The sequence below is a fragment of the Nerophis lumbriciformis genome, linkage group LG21, assembly GCF_033978685.3.
Source record: "Nerophis lumbriciformis linkage group LG21, RoL_Nlum_v2.1, whole genome shotgun sequence".
Classification (NCBI taxonomy): domain Eukaryota; kingdom Metazoa; phylum Chordata; class Actinopteri; order Syngnathiformes; family Syngnathidae; genus Nerophis; species Nerophis lumbriciformis.
In genome coordinates this window covers 10268100-10290000 of record NC_084568.2, presented here as the reverse complement: position 1 = coordinate 10290000, position 21901 = coordinate 10268100, and the positions used below count along the sequence as shown (strand labels likewise).

At 38.8% G+C, this 21901-nt stretch overlaps 1 protein-coding gene across 3 annotated transcripts in view; it reads right to left on the bottom strand.

The window, feature by feature from the left end:
• The window catches only part of mtmr11 (myotubularin related protein 11), an 83114-nt gene that overhangs the window by 41872 nt on the left and 19341 nt on the right, over nucleotides 1-21901 (bottom strand). For all 3 annotated transcript variants that reach the window (XR_012051041.1, XM_061983107.2, XM_061983109.2), the window contains exon 2: nucleotides 17408-17477. Coding sequence is in view for 2 of the 3 variants with exons in the window: in XM_061983107.2 (XP_061839091.1) it covers nucleotides 17408-17477 (70 nt within the window). In the remaining variant the exon portion in view is untranslated. The remainder of the gene's footprint in view (nucleotides 1-17407; nucleotides 17478-21901) is intronic.

Here is a 21901-nt window from a genome sequence, read left to right as displayed (position 1 = left end):
CCTTGACAAATAACAAAATAAAAGTCCTTTTTCAACACCTCTCTTTGTCGGCCATAACGGAAGGTATGATATGTCCTCTGGCTCCCGCTCAGGGAAGGGAATTCCACAAGCACAAACAGGAAAAGGGCCATTTTTGTTGTGATGGGAGGAGGAAGATCTGGAAACATTTGATCCCACTAACTGGTATGATGTTTATCTCATGTCAGTCAGCCTCACGAAGAACACGTCAAGCTTCTAAGTCACAGAAATAAAACCAGCGTAGTTTGTTATGCCGCTTTAGTACGTCCGGCCATAGAAAAACTACAATGTCTATGTGGACTGTATCCACTGAGGGCCGCACACTGAAAAATCTAAACATTGCGGTGCCCATTTTGATAGTTGTCATTTTTAAAACCTATACGTTGTATAGATTTCTTTATCCCCTCAATTAGGTCCTGGGGACCCAGAAGGGTTGTCATGTCTGTGTTGATCATGTTTTTGTTTGGCCATGTGCTGTTTGGTTTTGGACTCTTTTTAGTTCCTGCTTTTCACTCCCTTGTCTTGTTTCCATGGTTACCCATTAGTTTCACCTGTTCCACGTTTGGACTCATTGTGCACTCTTGTTTGTCACCATAGCAACCCATTAGTTTTCACCTGCCCTCACGACTCACGCACCTGTCTTTAATCGTGTCACTATTATTTAAACTGATTGTTGCCAGGAACTCTCCCTGGCGACATCATACCCCTGACACACTCTTTATCGTCACTCTGCATAATGCCATGTTCACAGTCCCATGCCAAGTAAGTTTTTGTTTCATTGTTCACAGTTTCTGTCTTTGTGCAAGTTTTGTTTTCACTAGCCAAGTTTTTTTACCTCCGCCATTGTGCGCGCCTTTCGTTTGTTCTTTTTTTGATAATATTAAATTAAATCATGTACTCCCCTTCACGCCACGTATGGTCCAAATCATTTGCACCACGGGAGAACAAATCACGCCATAGTTCAAGTCTTGACAAGGGTTGTTCTTATAATATTTTATTTTATTTAAAACCTAAATTTCGGGATTAACTTCAGGTCTAGCTGTTGATATAAAGGTTTTTTAGTGTTTTTTAAATGTTTATATTGTATGCCTTTTTTGTCAGAACCCTGTTTTTATGGCAAAAACATAAAATATGCAATGTTTTTCCCAAAAATGTTTACAAAATGGAATATTTGATGTGAAGTAATTGGAGCCTTAAATAGGTCGACAATTCATAACCACATTGACTTTGAGTCATTATTCTTTTTGGAGCAATGAACGTTTAAAAAATAACAAAAAACACATTAAAATTCTTAGGGATCTAAAAGGGCTCCACTCATTAAAGTGTTAAAAATATATATGTTTTTCTTTTTTACTTTCAACGCTCAAGTCTCCAGATCTACTTCAGATCTGTCAGTCAATTATAAGTTTTGATTATTTTTTACTTTTAATTTTCTTAATTTTAAATTTTAGGCCCTTTTTGTCAAATAAACCTCTGTTTTTTCATATGGCAACACAAAATATGCAATAATTTCCCCAAAAATATTTCAAAGTGGAATTTTTGATGTAAAGTAATTGGAGCCATGAATAGGTCAATATAAAAAAAATATTTTGATTCATTGATTATTGATTATTTTCTGAGCAATGAGAGTTTAAACAGAAAACAGAATCACTCAGTTGTAATCAACATTACAACTTGTACTCCTTACATTTGCTCTTTTACTCCACTTTTTTACGTTTTTTTTAAAACTATTTTACAACTGTTTGTAGAATGTGCTGCTGGCCGTTAAAAATAATAATACTTTAATTATTACTTTTTTTTCAGGTCTACCTGTCGATATATTATATTTTTTTGATATTTTATGTTATTTTTGTCGGAACCTTGTTTTTTATGGTAAATACATAAAATATGCAATGTTTTTCCACATATTTTTTCAAAGTGGAATATTAGATGTGAAGTAACTGAAGCCTTCAGTAGGTCAATAATTCATAACAACATTGATTTTTATTCATTATTATTTTTGAGCAATGACAGTTTAAAAAAACAAGTTTTACTCGTTACATTTCACCTGCTTGCTCTTTTAGTCCACTTGTTTATGTTTTATAAATTATTTTACTAGTATTTGTAGAATGTGCTGCGGAACGTTAAAAAAATAGCTGCCCCTGTGCTGCACTTTGGACACCCATGGTCTGTCCTGTATGGTATAAATACTCAAGTTATATAATTTTGTACTGAAAGTGCAAAGAGGACGTTGATTGGAAGCAGGTGCTAACTGGAATTTTTTTTTTTTCTGACACAAAAAAGGAAATTTTTCAACTTTAAGGAGCAAACTGCTGAGCCAGCGTTAATAGTCACAGTGCACCATAAATATAATACAGATAATTATCAGGCTCACATGAGGAATTATAATAAATAATTAAATTAAATAAATAATACATAAATAAATAAATAAATAAATATAGCGCTGAGTAAAAATAATAATAAATACAATTACATTAAAATGGTGCGAGAATACATGTAGTGGACTGACGTCAACAAATCAAGCGCTCCTTTTCTCCGACTTTGCAGGACTTCCACTGAGCTCAGTGTAAACAAACATGGCATCGATCGTCATTGTTTTAGACGAAGACATTTTGCTAACACCAAATGCCGCAAGCAGGGGGAAAAACAATGGCACTTCGACACATCAAACCTTATCAGCCACCTGAAATGCCAGCATTGATACAATGGTAAAGGGTGTGTACTTTTATTTTTATATTTATTTAACTGCAAACTGTATCAGTGTTCAAATAACATCAATACTACCTCAAATGTTTTGTCATCTCATCGAACTGAACGAAGGCTGCGAATATTGTGTATTCGATGTGAAAGGTGTCACTCCTCTTTATTTTTGTTGGCCAAATTGTTGTACTGAACCACTGACTAATTATTACTTTGGCCATAATTGGCAGCCCTAGATCTCATACATGAACACTATTTTTATCTATATGGACAAAAAGTGCAGTTACGTCTTATGGCCATCAGGTGCCATCTTAAAAAATTATTATACATACATACACACACACACACACACACACACACACACACACACACACACACACACACACACACACACACACACACACACACACACACACACACACACACACACACACACACACACACACACACACACACACACACACACACATACATACATACATACATATATATATATATATATATATATATATATATATATATATATATATATATATATATATATATATATATATAAAATAATGTTTGCCTTGGTGCCCTTCCAACTGCCTTGGTGCCTTAAAATATGAGCACTCCTTTAAGGCAACACTTGCCTTGACCTTAAAAAGTTCAAATGTGTGGCCTGTAATTCCACATATTGATATACGAAAGGTTTTAAGTGTTGTACGTGCATACAAATGCTTGAAGTAGAATTTTTCCCTAAAGGTATATTTTTTCTCTTTTATTGAGAATAATTGTCGTACCTTCTTAGGTAGCAGGTTATAGTATGCTTTGTGCATATTTTAGCGGTTTGAAACTTGAGTTTTAAATATTTTTGATTGAACAAATAAACAGTTTGAATGCTATCTACGTATTTGGAACTGTGATAAAAGGGCATCTGCTGACTGGACCAAGCGTTGCTCTGGTGTATCGACGAATTCGGCGTTCATGGTACCCAGAAGCTGCAAGCTGTAGGCACTCAGATTGTGTCGATTTTGGAACTAAATCGCAAACTGGGATAACTGGGATAATGTCTCGGAGAAGCTTTCCATTATTATCAATTTGAGGGTCAGGACCGGACAATTAACAGTAAACAAGCATTGTAATGTAACTGCTGGCTCTAAACCAAAAATCCTATTCTGCATCCGTCTGTGTTTTCTCTCAGACTGACATACTCGCTTCGTGGGCATTGAACATTGGAACACTACTTGGAGGCAGTTTGGCTGTGTCCGCTCTGAGTGCTGCATAAGTACTTGTTTCCTCGCCAAGTGTTTGAGCTGTGTTTAGTCCAGCAACAGTGTACCCAAATATGGCATCGATTGTACAGACTGTCCGTTCGGTACTCCCCCCTAGCCAGCCAATAAGAAACTGCACACTTAAATTGAAGTTTAATAAATAATAGCTACAGATAAGTTATCTGTTAATCGTTATCGGCTTGAAAAAATGGTGCATCTTTAATTACCGTAAATTCCGGACTATAAGCTGCTGTTTGTCTTACACTTTGAACCCTGCGGCTTATAAGACGCTGCGGCTAAGTTATGATTTTTTTCTCCAATAACAGCCATAATTGAAATAGTTAAAAAAACAAAAATCAAGCAAATATATCTAGAAAGTGTTTTATTGTTTGTGCTATGCCGCCATCTTATGGAAAAGTTTGCTCACTGCAGGTGTCCTTCCATTTATGGGTCGTGCTTCAACCGTCCATCGCGTTTCTACTCGTATGGATTCTTCATTCATCACTCCAAGCAACGTTTGTAAGTTTTACAATATAACCAAAACAATTCTTACTTCCTGAACGGGTGATGTCTGTAGGAGTGTTTTCATGCATATAATGTAACCAAGCTAGCATCTGTAGCCTTAGCTAATATGCTAACATGTTCACGAGTGTCTGTGTTAGTATTATCAACTTACAAAGGCATTCTTTTTGTATTGTTTCAGTTTTACAAATTCCTCAGTAAATTCACCAAAATGTCACCGTGGAGTTATTGAGTCTGCGAGTGGGTCCATGACAATGACTTCTGTTTTGTTTGATCAGCCGTTTTACTGCCGTGTTAAAGACACTGTTTGGAAACAATTAAGGTATGTAAATAAACATTTACCAAATATTTCTGCGTAAATAACAGTAGGCCTGGTGCTCCTGGGATTAAAGGCCTCACCTGTTCTCCTCCAAACATATTGCTGGGTATTGTGGCCAAACAGCTCAATTTTTGTTTCATCTGACCACAGGACTTTCCTCCAGAAGGTCTTATCTTGGTCCATGTGATGTCAGATGAAACAAAAATTTAGCTCTTTGGCCACAATACCCAGCAATATGTTTTGGAGGAGAAAAAGTGAGGCCTTTAATCCCAGGAACACCACACCTACCGTCAAGCATGGTGGTGGTAGTTTTATGCTCTGGGCCTGTTTTGCTGCCAATGGAACTGGTGCTTTACTGAGAGTAAATGGGACAATGAAAAAGGAGGAGTACTTCCAAATTATTTAGGACAACCTAAAATCTTCAGCCCAGAGGTTGGGTCTTGGGCACAGTTGGGTGTTCCAACAGGACAATGACCTCAAACACACGTCAAAGTGGTAAAGGAATGGCTACATCAGGCTAGAATGAAGGTTTTAGAATGGTCTTCCCAAAGTCCTGACTTAAACTTGTGGAGAATGCTAAATAAACAAGTCTATGTCAGAAAACCAACAAATTTAGCTAAACTGCACCAATTTTGTCAAGAGGAGTGGTCAAAAATTCAACCAGAAGCTTGTGGATGGCTACCAAAAGCGCCTTATTGCAGTGAAACTTGCCAAGGGACATGTAACCAAATATTAACATTGCAGTATGTATACTTTTGACCCAGCAGATTTGGTCACATTTCCAGTAGACCCATAATAAATTCATAAAAGAAGCAAACTTCATGAATGTTTTTTGTGACCAACAAGTATGTGCTCCAATCACTCTATCACAAAAAAATAAGAGTTGTGGAAATGATTGGAAACTCAAGACAGCCATGACATTATGTTCTTTACAAGTGTATGTAAACGTTTGACCACGACTGTATATATCTGCGACTTATAGTCCGGTGTGGCTAATATATGGAAAAATATGTTTTTTACTCAAATTTAGTGGGTCATATACCGGTGCCCTATATAGTCTGGAAAATATGGTAATAGTGCTACTGCACACCAACAGCTGAGTACTGCAGCCCAAATTAAGAGGAACTGCACTTTTTGGGGAATTTTGCCTATGATTCACAATCCTAACGTACGACAAGAACACATATGGTTTTATTTTTTAGACGTTCTAACTTGTAAGAATGCAAGCATATTAAACATTCTTATCAAAACATTTGAGTTGTGTAATAATGTGGTCGCCGGCGAGCACGATCTCCAAGAGCCCGTCTGAGAAAACACGGCCGAAAGACATCTGAAGTGTATTCTCAGCTGCTTTTTATTTTTTCCCATTGGTATGTTTCCTCATTTTCAGCTGGGTCACCTGCTGAGTTTAAGCTTCCCGCTGTGAGGACCAGCAAACTGCAGCAACAACAAGATATTTATTAAATATATATTTATATCCTGGTAACACCTGCACAATCCCTTTCGTCTAAGCCAGGGGTGTCCACACTTTTTGACTTGGGGGCATGCAAAGTAACTATTTATATAGCCTATACCAGAGGTGGGTAGTAACGCGCTACATTTACTCCGTTACATCTACTTGAGTAACTTTTGGGATAAATTGTACTTCTAAGAGTAGTTTTAATGCAACATACTTTTACTTTTACTTGAGTATATTTATAGAGAAGAAACGCTACTTTTACTCCGCTACTTTTATCTACATTCAGCTCGCTACTCGCTACTAATTTTTATCGATCTGTTAATGCACGCTTTGTTTGTTTTGGTCTGTCAGACGGACCTTCATCGTGCCTGCGTTTCACCAATCAGATGCAGTCACTGGTGACGTTCACTCCGTTCCACCAATCAGATGCAGTCACTGGTGACGTTGGACCAATCAAACAGAGCCAGGCGGTCACATGACCTGACTTAAACAAGTTGAAAAACTTATTGGGGTGTTACCATTTAGTGGTCAATTGTACGGAAAATGTACTGTACTGTGCAATCTACTAATACAAGTTCCAATAAATCAATCAAAAGTGTGAAGGAAAAAATACCCTTTTTTATTTCAACCGTACGTCCCGCCAAAAGCCTAAAGACTGACTGCACAGTTCCTGTCTTCACAATAAAAGTGCCGCTCCATCGCGCATGCGCTTTCAAAATAAGAGTCTCCGAAAGCCAGCGCAAACAAGCTAGCAAGCTACGGAGTTTGCCGCCAATGTATTTCTTGTAAAGTGTATAAAAACGAATATGGAAGCTGGACAAATTAGATGCCAAAAACCAACCACTTTCATGTGGTATTAGACAGAAAGGAGGAACTTTTTTTCTCCTCCATTTGAAAACATGTACGTTATCATCACTACTGTCTGATTACAATCAATGCAAGTCATCAGAATCAGGTAATACACCAACTTATATTCTTGTCTTCATGAAAGAAAGGAATCTATATGTGTTAAACATGCATGTATATTCATTAAAACACCTTTAACATGTAAACAAAAACGGCAAAATAAATAAATATAAATTATATACTGTATATATCAATGTATGTATATATATATATATATATATATATATATATATATATATGTGTGTGTGTGTGTGTATATGTGTGTGTGTGTGTGTATATATATATATATGTGTGTATATGTGTGTGTGTGTGTGTATATATATATATATGTGTATATATATATATATATATATATATATATATATATATATATATATATATTATATATGATATGTGTGTGTATGTTACTCATCAGTTACTCAGTACTTGAGTAGTTTTTTCACAACATACTTTTTACTTTTACTCAAGTAAATATTTGGGTGACTACTCCTTACTTTTACTTGAGTAAAAAATCTCTAAAGTAACAGTACTCTTACTTGAGTACAATTTCTGGCTACTCTACCCGCCTCTGGCCTATACACATCTACTGTATGTGTACATATAATAATAATATCAATAATGTATACAGTAATTAATAATTAATATAATCGAATATTAAGAGTATGTGAAAGTTTGATTGTACCTTGTTTACTTCCGTGATGACCTCCTTAAAGTTTTGTAATCAATCAGAAATATCAAACAGTTAAAATGGATAAGTGTGGAGCGAGTGTTTTACATTTTTCCCATCATGCATTGCAATGGATATAAATGGTTGTAATTTTTAATTTTTTTATGGTGCTTGGACATTTTTTATAATATCCACAAGTTTCAGGGAGCAGGTTGTGTTATGTATGACCATTTTTGCGTTGGCTGCATTTGTTTTCTTTGCATGTCAAAGCACAATTCATTGTCATTAAACTGATTTACTCACATTGTCCACAAAGTGGCGCCGATTTGCAGCAATCAAATATTTGAAATTAATTTGGAAATGCCCCGCGGGACAGACGTTTTGTGGGCCAAACTGAAGATGCCGCCAGGCTGCACTAGTGTCAGTATGGAGTGAAATTACTGCCAAAACTCTACAAACACACCAAAATGTTCTTACTCACACCAAACGATTCACAAGTAAGACAACGATTTTCTTCAATTAAAAAAGCGATTCGCAATTTTTGCGTACTCTTGCGTACAGCTTTTTTCATGCATACATCTGGTGTTTGTTCATTGTGTTTATTTATTTACAATATCATAATTTTTTTCCCCCTTTATCAGCACCTCGTCAGTTCTTACTTTTAATACCGTATTTTCCGGACTATAGAGCGCACCGGTATATAAACCACACCCACTAAATTTGAAAAGAAATAAACACATATATTAGCTGCACCGGACTATAAGCCACAGATACTGTACATACGTTGTGAAATTAGTTATTTACAGAAAAATATTTTATAAAAGTTTATTTACATACCTTAATTGTTTCCAAACGGTGTCTGTAACACGGCAGTAAAACGGCTGATCAAACAAAACAGAAGTCATCCTCATTGACTCACTAGCTGCGGAAGCTACCTCTCCAATCAGCTAAACAGACTCAATAACTCCATGGTGACGTTTTGGTGAATTTACTGAGGAATTTATGACACCAAAACTATACAAAAATGAATGCCATTGTAACACACTTGTAAACGTGTTAGCATGCTAACGACGCTTGCTTCATCCAACCCCTTTTCAAGCCATGCATAAATGTCTCTGCCAAAATGTAAAAAAAAAAAAAAAAAAAAAGTGTGTTGTTGTATTGTGCAGGTTTGAAATAAATACTTCAATCAATCAATCAATCAATTAAAGGTCGTCAAAAAGCATGTTATTACAATGTTGTATTTGTGTTGTAGAATATTGGTTGGAAAAATGACCAAAATTCAATGGTCAAATCAACGTCAAAACCCGACATTGATTAAACGTCATTGAAAAGTGTGTTGTTTCAATGTTGTATTTGTGTCATAAAATATTGGTTGGGAAATACCTAAATTTCAACGGTCAAATCAACATCACAACCTGACCTTGTTTAAATGTCACCAAAAATTATGTTTAAACGTTGTATTTGTGTTGTAGAATATTGGTTAGAAAAATAACCAAATTGCAATTGTTCAATCAACTTCAGAACCCAACATTGATTAAACGTTGTCAAAAAGCATGTTGTTTCAACATTAGGTTTGTTTTGTCGGGAAAATTACCGAAATTCAATGACCAATTTAATGTCAGAACCTGACATTAAATAAACGTCATCAAAAAGCATGTTGTTTCAATGTTATGTTTGAGTTGTAGAATATTGGTTGGGAAATGATTACAATGCAATGGTCAAATCATCGTTAGAACCCAACACTGATTAAACGTTGTCAAAAAGCATGTTGTTTCAATGTTGTATTTATGTTGTAGAATATTGGTTGGGAAAATGACCACAATTCAATGGTCAAATTAACGTCACAACCTGACATTGAATAAACATTGTCAAAAATCATGTTGTTTCAACGTTGTGTTTTTGTTAGAGAATATTGGTTGGAAAATTACGAAAATTCAATGGTCAAATCAACTTCAAAACCCAACATTGATTAAACGTTGTCAAAAAGAATGTTGTTTCAACATTAGGTTTGTTTTGTCGGGAAAATTACCGAAATTCAATGGCCGATTTAATGTCAGAACCTGACATTAAATAAACGTCATCAAAAAGCATGTTGTTTCAATGTTGTATTTGTGTTGTGGAATATTGGTTGGAAAATGACCAAAATTCAATGGTCAAATCCACGTCACAACCTAAACGTGGTCAAAAAGCATGTTGTTTCAATGTTATGTTCGAGTTGTAGAATATTGGTTGGGAAATGATTACAATGCAATGGTCAAATCATCGTTAGAACCCAACATTGATTAAACGTTGTCAAAAAGCATGTTAATTCAACGTTGTATTTGTGTTGTAGAATAATGGTTGGGAAATTACTAAAATTCAAATGTCAAATCAACGTCAGAACTCAACATTGATTAACATTGTCAAAAAGCAACAAAAAAAAAAAGAAAAAAGAAAAAATTACATTACGATAGCAGGTACAAATATGCATTAAAACACTCCTACAGACATCACACATGGGACGGTTTAGCAAGTAAAAATTGTTTTAGTTATATTGTGAAACTTACAAACGTCGCTTGGAGTGATGAATGAAGAAGCCATACGAGTAGGAACGCTATGTACGGCTAGAAGGCGGAATGGCACTTGCACTTCTGATTCAAAGCTCAGTCTAAACAAAAGGGCAATGAAGCCGCTGCAGCACCTGCAGTGAGCAAACTCGTCTAAAAGATAGCGCCATAGCACAAACAATAACACACCATTTCAGTGTGTTTGCTCGTTTTTCTTAAACTATTTACATTAAAGCCGGCCGTCAGCAAAGAAAAATCCATAGATTAGCTACACCGTTTCATAAGCCACAGGGTTCAAAGCCTAGGAAAAAAGTAGCGTCTTACGGTAACCAAACGTTTAATAAGAGTTATTATCAATATTGTAGCTGCCTAATAGGGATCAATCCGATTATTCGCGCCGAAATTTGGCATTTTGACGTATATCGATATCGGCCTTTTTTTATCGGTATCGGACAATATTTATTAGTATTTTTATTACAACAGAACTATATCAGCAGACATAATATATACACATATGATACCAGTATTTAATATTGAAAAAAAATTATATATAGTGTTAAGCAGAGAGTAAGTTAGTACCAGTGCTCCCTTTGTTAAGCTACGCTTCCGTGCTCAGACGGAAAGACGAGCAGGCAGCAGCTCACACATTCTCATACTTTCTGTCACATCCAGGAAGAAATTAAGTCCATCATCTTGAACTCAACTATAATCTAAGCTCAGAATTTTTTTTTTTTTATAAACATTCGCAATATTTCAGGGTTCCTGAGGAAGAAACCTTACAATGTATTAATTCTATCTATTATAAAATTGTATAAAATTAAGTAGATGGTGAGTTATTGGGATGTAGAGAAATGCCATATTTTTACCAATTTTCTCAGTAGATTTGCTATATTTTGAAATGGAAGTGTTGATGCTCCTCTTAGAAACACATGATAAAGTTTGATGTTTTTTGCTGCTAAATTAAACAACATTTGCGCCGCATAAAACATTATGTCACGACTGGTCCCACCTTTCCTAAAAATAATGTTTAAAAACACCTTTGCTCAGGGGTCGGCAACCCACATGCGACTCTTTAGCCCCGCCCTAGTGGCTCCCTGGAACTTTTTCAAAAATATATGAAAATGGAAAAAGATGGGGGTAAAAATATATTTTTTGTTTGAATATGGTTTTTGTAGGAGGACAAACATGACACAAACCTTCCTAATTGTTAGAAAGCCCACTGTTTAATATGTTTGTGTTGATGCTTCACTGATGAGAGTATTTGGCGAGCCCTGTTTTGTCCTACTAATTTCAGCAAGTAGTTTGTTTACATGTACAACTTACTCCGACGCTGCCACAGAAAGACGTGTTTTATGCCACTCCTTTGTCTCATTTTGTCCACAAAACGTTTTATACTGTGTGTGGATGCACAAAGGTGAGCTTTGTTGATGTTATTGACTTGTGTGGAGTGCTAATCAGGCTAGTTTTATGTACTTATTGCATCATTTTATGTATATTTGAGCTTATTTAATTTCCTTTACTTATGTCCTCTGTGTATTTAATTTATATTTGCATGACTCATGACACATTATCTGTATGTAATATTGGATGCATTCCTGATAGTTGTTTGTGTGCCAGGTTGTTCCAGATCACAGCAAACGTTGCCATGTTGTTCCAGACCACAGCAAATGTTACCCAGCTTGCAAAGATTGTAATACAGCCATTAGAAGAAGACAGCCTGCCATTTCCTTGAACTTAAACACGCACATCTATACCTTTGGTCATTCTAAGCCAGTCATTTCCAGGAGTTATCTCACCCTCTGATATGGTTTACTAATGTTTACCAATTTTGTAAAAATATGTGGAATAAATATTACATTAAACAAAGTTTTGTGTCTGCCTGCGACACATAGTCATTTTGATAATAGGTATTAGAGATGCGCGGATAGGCAATTATTTCATCCGCAACCGCATCAGAAAGTCGTCAACCATCCGCCATCCACCCGATGTAACATTTGATAAGAACCGCACCCGCCCGCCATCCGCCCGCACCCGCCCGTTGTTATATATCTAATATAGACGATGCAAGGCATTAGTGAGGTTATAAAGCTTTTGCCTGTTAAAGAAAGGAGACTGATCCAATGCAGCACAGACATTCGCGTGCCACGCTGTCACGACCCAGACGCACACCAGTGCGCAATCATATGGGAGCCGCGCTGAGCGCACCTCCAAGCGCACCTCGCTGCCGGCGACGGCCGGGTATGGGCCCAACGCTCCAGCGCCATCCATTTTCAGGGCTAGTTGATTCGGCAGGTGGGTTGTTACACACTCCTTAGCGGGTTCCGACGTCCATGGCCACCGTCCTGCTGTCTATATCAACCAGGGTGAGCCCCACCCCTTTCGTGAGCGCACTGCGCGCGGAGTGACCCCTGTTACGCGCCCCCGGCAACAGGGGTGGCGGGCAGGTAAGCTGCGCGGGCGGAGCGCGCGGAGTGACCACTGTTACGAGCCCCCGGCCACGGGGGTGGCGGGCAGGTAAGCTGCTTACCTGCTGCGCGTGACGCCGGCCGCGGCAAAGGCGGACGAGGCGGGGTGTCGGTGCGGTGGGCGCGGTGGTGACCCTGGACGTGCGTCGGGCCCTTCTCGCGGATTGCCTCAGCTACGGCTCCCGGTGGGGCCCTCTCGGGGGAAGGGGCCTCGGTCCCGGACCCCGGCGAGGCGTCGGGGGCCTTCTCCGCTCCGTAAAAGTGTCCATCTCTTTTTTTTTTCTTCTTCTGTTGTGGCATATGCAGCAGGTGCCTGCTCGTTTTTCGTATGTGGGTAACAACATTTAACTATGTATATATATTTCCGAATTGGTTTAACTGCCACCCGCCTGAATCTATTTAAAATCTAATTTTTTTTTATTTCAACCGCCCGACCCGACCCGACCCGCGGATAAAATCTAATTTTTTTAAATTTCATCCGCCCGATCCGCGGATAATCCGCGGACTCCGCGGTTGTGCCCGCAAACCGCGCATCTCTAGTAGGTATATAGACACTTACATCATGTGTTGCCTTCATTATAATACATTTAATTTTTTGCGGCTCCCGACAGATTAGTTTTTTATATTTTTGGTCCAATATGGCTCTTTCAACATTTTGGGTTGCCGACCCATACCTTAGCTGTTTACTGACATATACTATTCATCTTTAAATAACTGCAAATAAATATTTTGGCTCTTTATATCGGTTTCTGGCCGGTTTCTTGACTTCTAATAATTGGTCTCGGCCCTGAAAAAAACATATCGCTCGAGCTCCACTGGCAAATGAGGAACATAGTTACAGATTATGAATAAATATTTCTGATTGTGTTTGTTAGTTAGCACATGCCAAAAACGACTCAAGTTGAATTTACAAGTCAATGAGAGCCACGGAATACGCTTCAGAAAATGGAAACAGTGTTTTTTAGACTGCACCAGGACTTTACTGCAAGTTGCACAACGGAGACAGTGAGGTTGTTGTCCACCACACACAACATATTTGCACCACACCAGCTACACCCTGTGTTCACTGAGCCAGCAGCGTGTCGGCCAGGCACGCCTTAAACGTGGCAGCGCCCCACTCATTAAAGTTACGCAGCACAAAGTCCCACTGGACAGCGGAATTATCTTTTTCTTCCACGCTGTTTTTACACATTTCAGCAGCCATTTTATTATATCTCGGCTAGGGACAATAGAAAGTGAACATGGGTAGACTTTAGAGTAGTCGGTGTACAGCTTGTATAGCAGTATAGATGTACTATGCACTAAAAATTACACCAGGAGAGCCCAACTTTGAAGCAATGGATGGAAATCACAATGGACATATATAAAATGGAGAAGATAACGGCTTTTATTAATTATAAATTGGAGAAATTTACTTCATACTGGGAAAACTCGGTCAATTATGCCACGCCCCATAAGCCTGATTTTATTTTCTCTAATTAGTGATTGTACTGTTTAAAACATTTAAAAAAAAAAAGATGACTCCCTATAGGTCTATTTTTTTTTTTTAATTAATATTTACTATCTGTTTATATTATTTTCTTTTATTTCTGATAATTAGTATTGTTAATTTACTATTATTATTATTATTTTATTTTATTTATTTTATTGATTTATCTGTAAATATTGTTATTACTTTGTTTTGTTTTCTTGCCGTTTTTTTCTTTTTATTTGGGGGGAGGGGTGGCATCGGGATATAAACAAAAAAAATATTTTGACATTTAGGGCAGACAATAGATATATGATGTATGCACATATGATGTAATGGATAGGAATGTCTGATGCTGGATGTCAATAAAAATGTAATGAAAAAAAAAATACTTCAAGTAACCATTTAAAAGTACAAACAAATAAAATGGACTCTCATTAATGTAAGCAAAAATGTAACTTAAATAAATATTAAACATCTTTATGTGCATTTTTGTTCCGAGTTGAAAAAACGAGTTCGGGCATTCTCGAAAATTTCAGGCCATTTTAAAAGATCGAGAGGCTGTTTCTATCAGGCACAGTAGGTTTTAAATAGTTTTTATTGGATAATTTGTTTTCATGTAATTTTATTGGATTATTTTTTTTCATCCAAACGAAAAAACATGCACAATAAATAAATAAAAACATCCTGTAAATGAAAAAAACAGTGTAAATACTATAAATATATAGTAAGCGAAAACACATAAAAAACGGAAAAAAAAATCTACTTCGACTACATGGATTTTACGTGAAGCGTTTTTTTTTTTTGTTTTTTTTTTTAAACGTAACGCCAGCATTAAACGAGGGAACACAGTATATGTATATGTACCGTATTTTTCGGAGTATAAGTCGCTCAGGAGTATAAGTCGCACCGGCCGAAAATGCATAATAAAGAAGGAAAAAAACATATACAGTAGAAGTCGCACTGGAGTCTAAGTCACATTTTTTGGGGAAATTTATTTGATAAAACCTAACACCAAGAATTTGGAAGGCAATTTAAAATAAATAAAGTATAGTGAACAACAGGCTGAATAAGTGTACGTTATATGAGGCATAAATAACCAACTGAGAACGTGCCTGGTATGTTAACGTAACATATTGTGGTAAGAGTCATTCAAATAACTATAACATATAGAACATGCTATACGTTTACCAAACAATCTGTCACTCCTAACCCTAAATCCAATGAAATCATATACGTCTAGTCTCTTACGTGAATGAGCTAAATAATATTATTTGATATTTTACGGTAATGTGCTAATAATTTCACACATAAGTCGCGCCTGAGTATAAGTCGCACCCCCGGCCAAACTATGAAAAAAACTGTGACTTACAGTCCGAAAAATACGGTAAGTGTATGTGTATTTTACTTTACATGCAGTCAGCTTTCGTCCCCCGGCCAAATTTTTTTTTGGCCCAATGCGGCCCCCAAGTTTGTACACCCCTGCTGTAGTGTATACAGTATGTCCATGGTCACGCCCATATAGTCATGCAATTTTCCGAGACTGGCCAATAAAAAAGCTTCTAACATATTGTTCTGGTGAGGCTCCGCCCACAAGATTGGAGTTGAGTTGTGTCACCAAAAACATTTGTTTTGTAACCAAAAAAAGATTTTTTTCAAACCCATTTTTTGTTTAAATTTATGTTGGTGCAAATCCTTTTTTTATTTGAGTTGTTGCATAAAAATATAGTAATTTTTAGTCACAGGATAGTTGTTCTTGCCTGCCACAAAATGAATTTCCGTGAATAAGCTACATAAGCCAGCTGCGGTTGTCTGCGCTGTCTTGATGGGTTTGCGCTCCAGCGGGCCGGCTTGGTTTTGGGTAATCAAGACACCGACTAGATCAGCGCTGGGAGATCCAGGTACGTCACAGTGACAACTGGGTAATCGCCGCGCTGTAATTGTTAAGGTAAGATCAGATAAGACAAGGTTGCACAAGGTTTTGAGCAGTCGACCGGAGCAATTACAAACCGTTTCATAGTCCAGTACAGGGGTTGGCAACCCAAAATGTTGAAAGAGCCGCACTGGACCAAAAATACAAGAAATAAAGCTGTCTGGAGCCGCAAAAAATTAAAAGCCTTATATAAGTGTTATAATGAAGGCAACACATGATGTGTCTATATTAGCCTACTATCAAAGGCTGACGCAAATCTTCGTTGACAGAAATGTTGTATTTTAACTTTTATTCTACACATTTTTGCAACATTGAAATCGATAGTAAAATGGAGGCTTCTCACAGTATGAGATAACTTCTGGAAATTACTGGCTCAGAACGGCCAAAGGTATAGACGTGTGTGTCCAAGTTAAAGGAAACGGTAGGTTGTCTTCTTTTAATGGATTTATTACAACCGTTGCAAGCTGGGTAATGGTTGCTGTGGTCTGGAACAACATGGCACACAAACAACTATGAGAAATGCAGCCAATATTCCATACAGATAATGTGTCATGAGACATGCAAATATAAATTAAATACACAGAGGACATAAGTAAAGGAAATTAAATGAGCTCAAATATACCTACATACGAGGCATAATGATGCAATATGTACATACAACTAGCCTAAATAGCATGTTAGCATCGATTAGCTTGCAGTCATGGATTGACCAAATATGCCTGATTAAACCTCCAACAAGTCAATAACATCAACAAAGCTCACCTTTGTGCATTCACGCGCAACATACAACGTTTGGTGGACAAAATGAGACAAAAAAAGGAGTGGCATAAAACACGACTTTCTGTGGCAGCGTTGGAGAAAGTTGTACATGTAAACAAACTACGGTGAGTTCAAGGACCGCCGAAATTTGTAGGAAAAAACAGTGCTTGCTAAATACTCTCATCAGTGAAGCATGTTTAATATAAACAGTGGGATTTCTAACAATTAGGAAGGTTTGTGTCATCTTTTTGCATTTTCACACATTTCTGAAAGAAGTCCAGGGAGCCACTAGGGCGGCGCTAAAGAGGCGGCTCTAGAGGAGTGCTGACCCCCGGTCCAATAGCATGTTTTCCTTGCAAAAAGTGTGCTTTGCTCGTTTGAATTCCTACCTGGAAGACAACGTAGTCCAAAGACATCTCGACTCCTTGCGTTCGTCCCGCTCTGACTCAGCATCCTTTCCTGCAGAGATAAGCACACGGTTTTTAAACATTAGCATAATCATGGATTGTTCATGTAGTCATCCCGGAAGATAAGACAATGAGACAAGATGCATCCACAATGTAGCCCACCTGGTGTCCTTCAATTGTTTCCAGCAGCATACAATTTATATACAGTAGGCGTGTCTAATGATCCTGTCAATTGCGATTAATTGAGAACGCGCAAATTTAACGCATTAAAAATAGAGATGTCCGATAATGGCTTTTTGGCCGATATCCGATATTCCGATATTGTCCAACTCTTAATTACCGATTCCGATATCAACCGATACCGATATATACAGTCGGGGAATTAACACATTATTATGCCTAATTTTGTTTTGATGCCTGCTGGATGCATTAAACAATGTAACAAGGTTTTCCAAAATAAATCAACTCAAGTTATGGAAAAAAATGCCAACATGGCACTGCCATATTTATTATTGAAGTCACAAAGTGGATTATTTTGTTTAACATGCCTCAAAACAGCAGCTTGGAATTTGGGACATGCTCTCCCTGAGAGAGCATGTGGAGGTTGAGGTGGGCGGGGTTGGGGGGGCAGGGGTAGGGGGTAGCGGGGGGGTGTATATTGTAGCATCCCGGACGAGTTAGTGCTGCAAGGGGTTCTGGGTATTTGTTCTGTTGTGTTTATGTTGTGTTACGGTGCGAATGTTCTCCCGAAATGTGTTTGTCATTCTTGTTTGGTGTGGGTTCACAGTGTGGCGCATATTTGTAACAGTGTTAAAGTTGTTTATACGGCCACCCTCAGTGTGACCTGTATGGCTGTTGACCAAGTATGGTTGCATTCACTTGTGTGTGTGAAAAGCCGTAGATATTATGTGATTGGGCCGGCACAACAAAGGCAGTGCCTTTAAGGTTTATTGGCGCTCTGTACTTTTCCCTACGTCCGAGCGGCACTCCGTACAGCAGCGTTTTAAAAAGTCATTAATTTTACTTTTTTTAAACCGATACTGATCATTTCCGATATTACATTTTAAAGCATTTATCGGCCGATAATATCGGCAGTCCGATATTATCGGACATCTCTAGTTAAAAACACTACCTACACGTGGCACAAAGATAATATCGAGACAACGCAAAAAAGAAGTCTCACTCTGTCACTGGATTTGGTCGGGTGAAGGGTGACAACTTACGACTTAAATTAGTAGGGATAGGATGAATTATATCCAACTAATAGCATAACCACATTCTACAGAGGCACTATAGAGAGCCTGCTGACCAACAGCATCTCTGTCTGGACTGGAGCCTGCAATGCCTCAGACTGGAAGTCTCTCCAGAGAGTGGTGAGGACGGCGGAAAAGATCATCAGGACTCCTCTTCCTCCTATCCAGGAGATCGCAAAAAGCCGCTGCCTGACCAGGGCTCAGAAAATCTGCAAAGACTCCTCCCACTCCCACCCCCACCAAGGACTGTTTTCACTGCTGGACTCTAGAAAGAGGTTCCGCAGCCTCCGAAGCAGAACCTCCAGGTTCTGTAACAGCTTCTTCCCTCAAGCCGTAAGACTCTTGAACGCATCATCTTACAGCTGCCTTTGACACAGTCGACCACACAATTCTTTTAGATCGCCTGAGAGACTGTGTGGGTGTCAGGGGGACTGCATTAGAGTGGTTTAGATCCTACCTGTCAGAAAGGTCCTTCTCTGTCAGGCTGGGGGACGCCACTTCTTCTTCTGCTCCGCTTTACTGTGGTGTCCCCCAGGGATCTATTCTAGGCCCCATCCTGTTCGCTCTATATCTCCTCCCTCTTGGAGAGATTTTTAAGAGGCATGGAGTGTCTTATCACTTTTATGCAGACGACTGCCAAATTTATATGCCTATTTCAAAAGGCCACGGCCCCCTGACACTCCTTCTCAACTGTCTATGCGACGTCAAGGCTTGGTTAGCACAGAATTTTTTAATAATGAATGAGGGAAAAACGGAAATTTTAGTGTTTGGTCCGGCCCTCACTGACTTGGGACCATTGCAAAATTATTTATTTTATATTGTTTTTAATTGTGTTGAATATTGTTGTGCAGCACTTTGGAAACATTTTGTTGTTTAAATGTGCTATATAAATAAAGTGGATTGGATTGGATCATAATTAAATTATCCCCTCAACTCCCCCCAAAATGGATTAACTCGCTGGAATAAAAAAGACAATATAACATGCATCCATAAACGTGGACGCATGTGAAAAAGTGCAATATATTTATCTGTACAGTAATCTATTTATTTATTTATATATAATTTATTTATTTTACATATATATATTTATATATTATTTATATATATTTATTTATTTATATCTGCACCTTATTGCTTTTTTTTTATCCTGCACTACCAAGAGCTTATGTAACGAAATTTCGTTCTTATCTGTGCTGTAAAGTTCAAATTTGAATGACAATAAAAAGGAAGTCTAAGTCTAAGTCTAAGTCTAACATATTGATAATCAACTTCCATACGTGTTTGAATGAGTGACAGAGTAGATGAGTTTGGCGCTCATTACTTGTCTAATTCACATCAATATGTTATTGATTTTCTAACATTTAAAGGAGTACTGATTTAATTATTTGTTTTTTTTGCATATTGTATATCACTGTGCCTTATGTTTGTATTACTGGTTGTGGCAAATCCATAGATTTTCTAAATTTTTTTCTTTAATTATAAATCACTTCTTGGTCTGGTTCCCCCTTATTTATGCTCCAGTCGCTGCAGTTTGCGGTCACGGGACATTCTTGATGTGTTGGTTCCGAGAGCCAACACAAGTCTTGGTTAAAAAAAAGCCTTCAGATTTGCTGCACCATGGTCTTGGAATGAAATACAAAAGGATCATACGTACAAGGTCGCGTTGCGCCGGCGGATGGAGGGGGGCGGGGGGGTCTTAAACGGTGGCATTGTTGTGTGTGGACACGGATAAGGTTAGGTGGGATTTACCCTGGATAACCTTATCCGGGGCCTCAGTCTCACAAAGCTAAAGTGTGGCCTCCCTCCTTGCGAGAACACATGGATCCAGTGAACTTTACGACTCCCCCCAGCGAGAAGTGCTTATGCATTTACGGCCCAGCAAGGCCAGCCTTGTAACGTGAGAGTGGCGTTGATTATACAGGTGCTCAACACGCTTTACCATCATGGACAAAAGACTGAGGGAAGTTTTGATTCGAGAGCCTGGAAGAGAGCACTCTCAGCAATTCTGGCCCACAATAAAACTATTTATTTTCAGGCACCGCCTTCAATGGCGTCAGCAAGGAGGTGCGAGCGAGGAAAAAAAACAAGAGTCCATAGAGTGACGATGTTGTGCTGAGGTTTTAAGAATAGTGCTGGTGAAAACCACGGCCCGTTAAAAATGGCTCACAAAAACATTTCAGGAAAAAGCTACTTCTCTTTTCAACAAACTGCAAAACAAATAGCAAAATGCTTGTTTTGTGTCGTATTTGCGTGTTTCAAGATGGCGGCAAAAGAGCTAGGGTGTCCATGTAAAAATGTCGGGTATAAACTTGGAGACAAGCCGTCGTGCGTTTTAGCGACGTCATTTACAAAACCCAAAACCAGTGAAGTTGGCACGTTGTGTAAATGGTAAATAAAAACAGAATACATCCATCCATCCATCCATCTTCTTCCGCTTATCCGAGGTCGGGTCGCGGGGGCAGCAGCTTAAGCAGGGAAGCCCAGACTTCCCTCTCCCCAGCCACTTCGTCCAGCTCCTCCCGGGGGATCCCGAGGCGTTCCCAGGCCAGCCGGGAGAGATAGTCTTCCCAGCGTGTCCTGGGTCTTCCCCGTGGCCTCCTACCGGTCGGACGTGCCCGAAACACCTTCCTAGGGAGGCGTTCGGGTGGCATTCTGACCAGATGCCCGAACCACCTCATCTGGCTCCTCTCGATGTGGAGGAGCAGCGGCTTTACTTTGAGCTCCCCCCGAATGACAGAGCTTCTCACCCTATCTCTAAGGGAGAGCCCCGCCACTCGGCGGAGGAAACTCATTTCGGCCGCTTGTACCCGTGATCTTGTCCTTTCGGTCATGACCCAAAGCTCATGACCATAGGTGAGGATGGGAACGTAGATCGACCGGTAAATCGAGAGCTTTGCCTTCCGGCTCAGCTCCTTCTTCACCACAACGGATCGATACAGCGTCCGCATTACTGAATACGCCGCACCGACCCGCCTGTCGATCTCACGATCCACTCTTCCCCCACTCGTGAACAAGACTCCGAGGTACTTGAACTCCTCCACTTGGGGCAAGATCTCCTCCCCAACCCGGAGATGGCACTCCACCCTTTTCCGGGAGAGAACCATGGACTCGGACTTGGAGGTGCTGATTCCCATCCCAGTCGCTTCACACTCGGCTGCGAACCGATCCAGCGAGAGCTGAAGATCTTGGCCAGAGGAAGCCATCAGGACCACATCATCTGCAA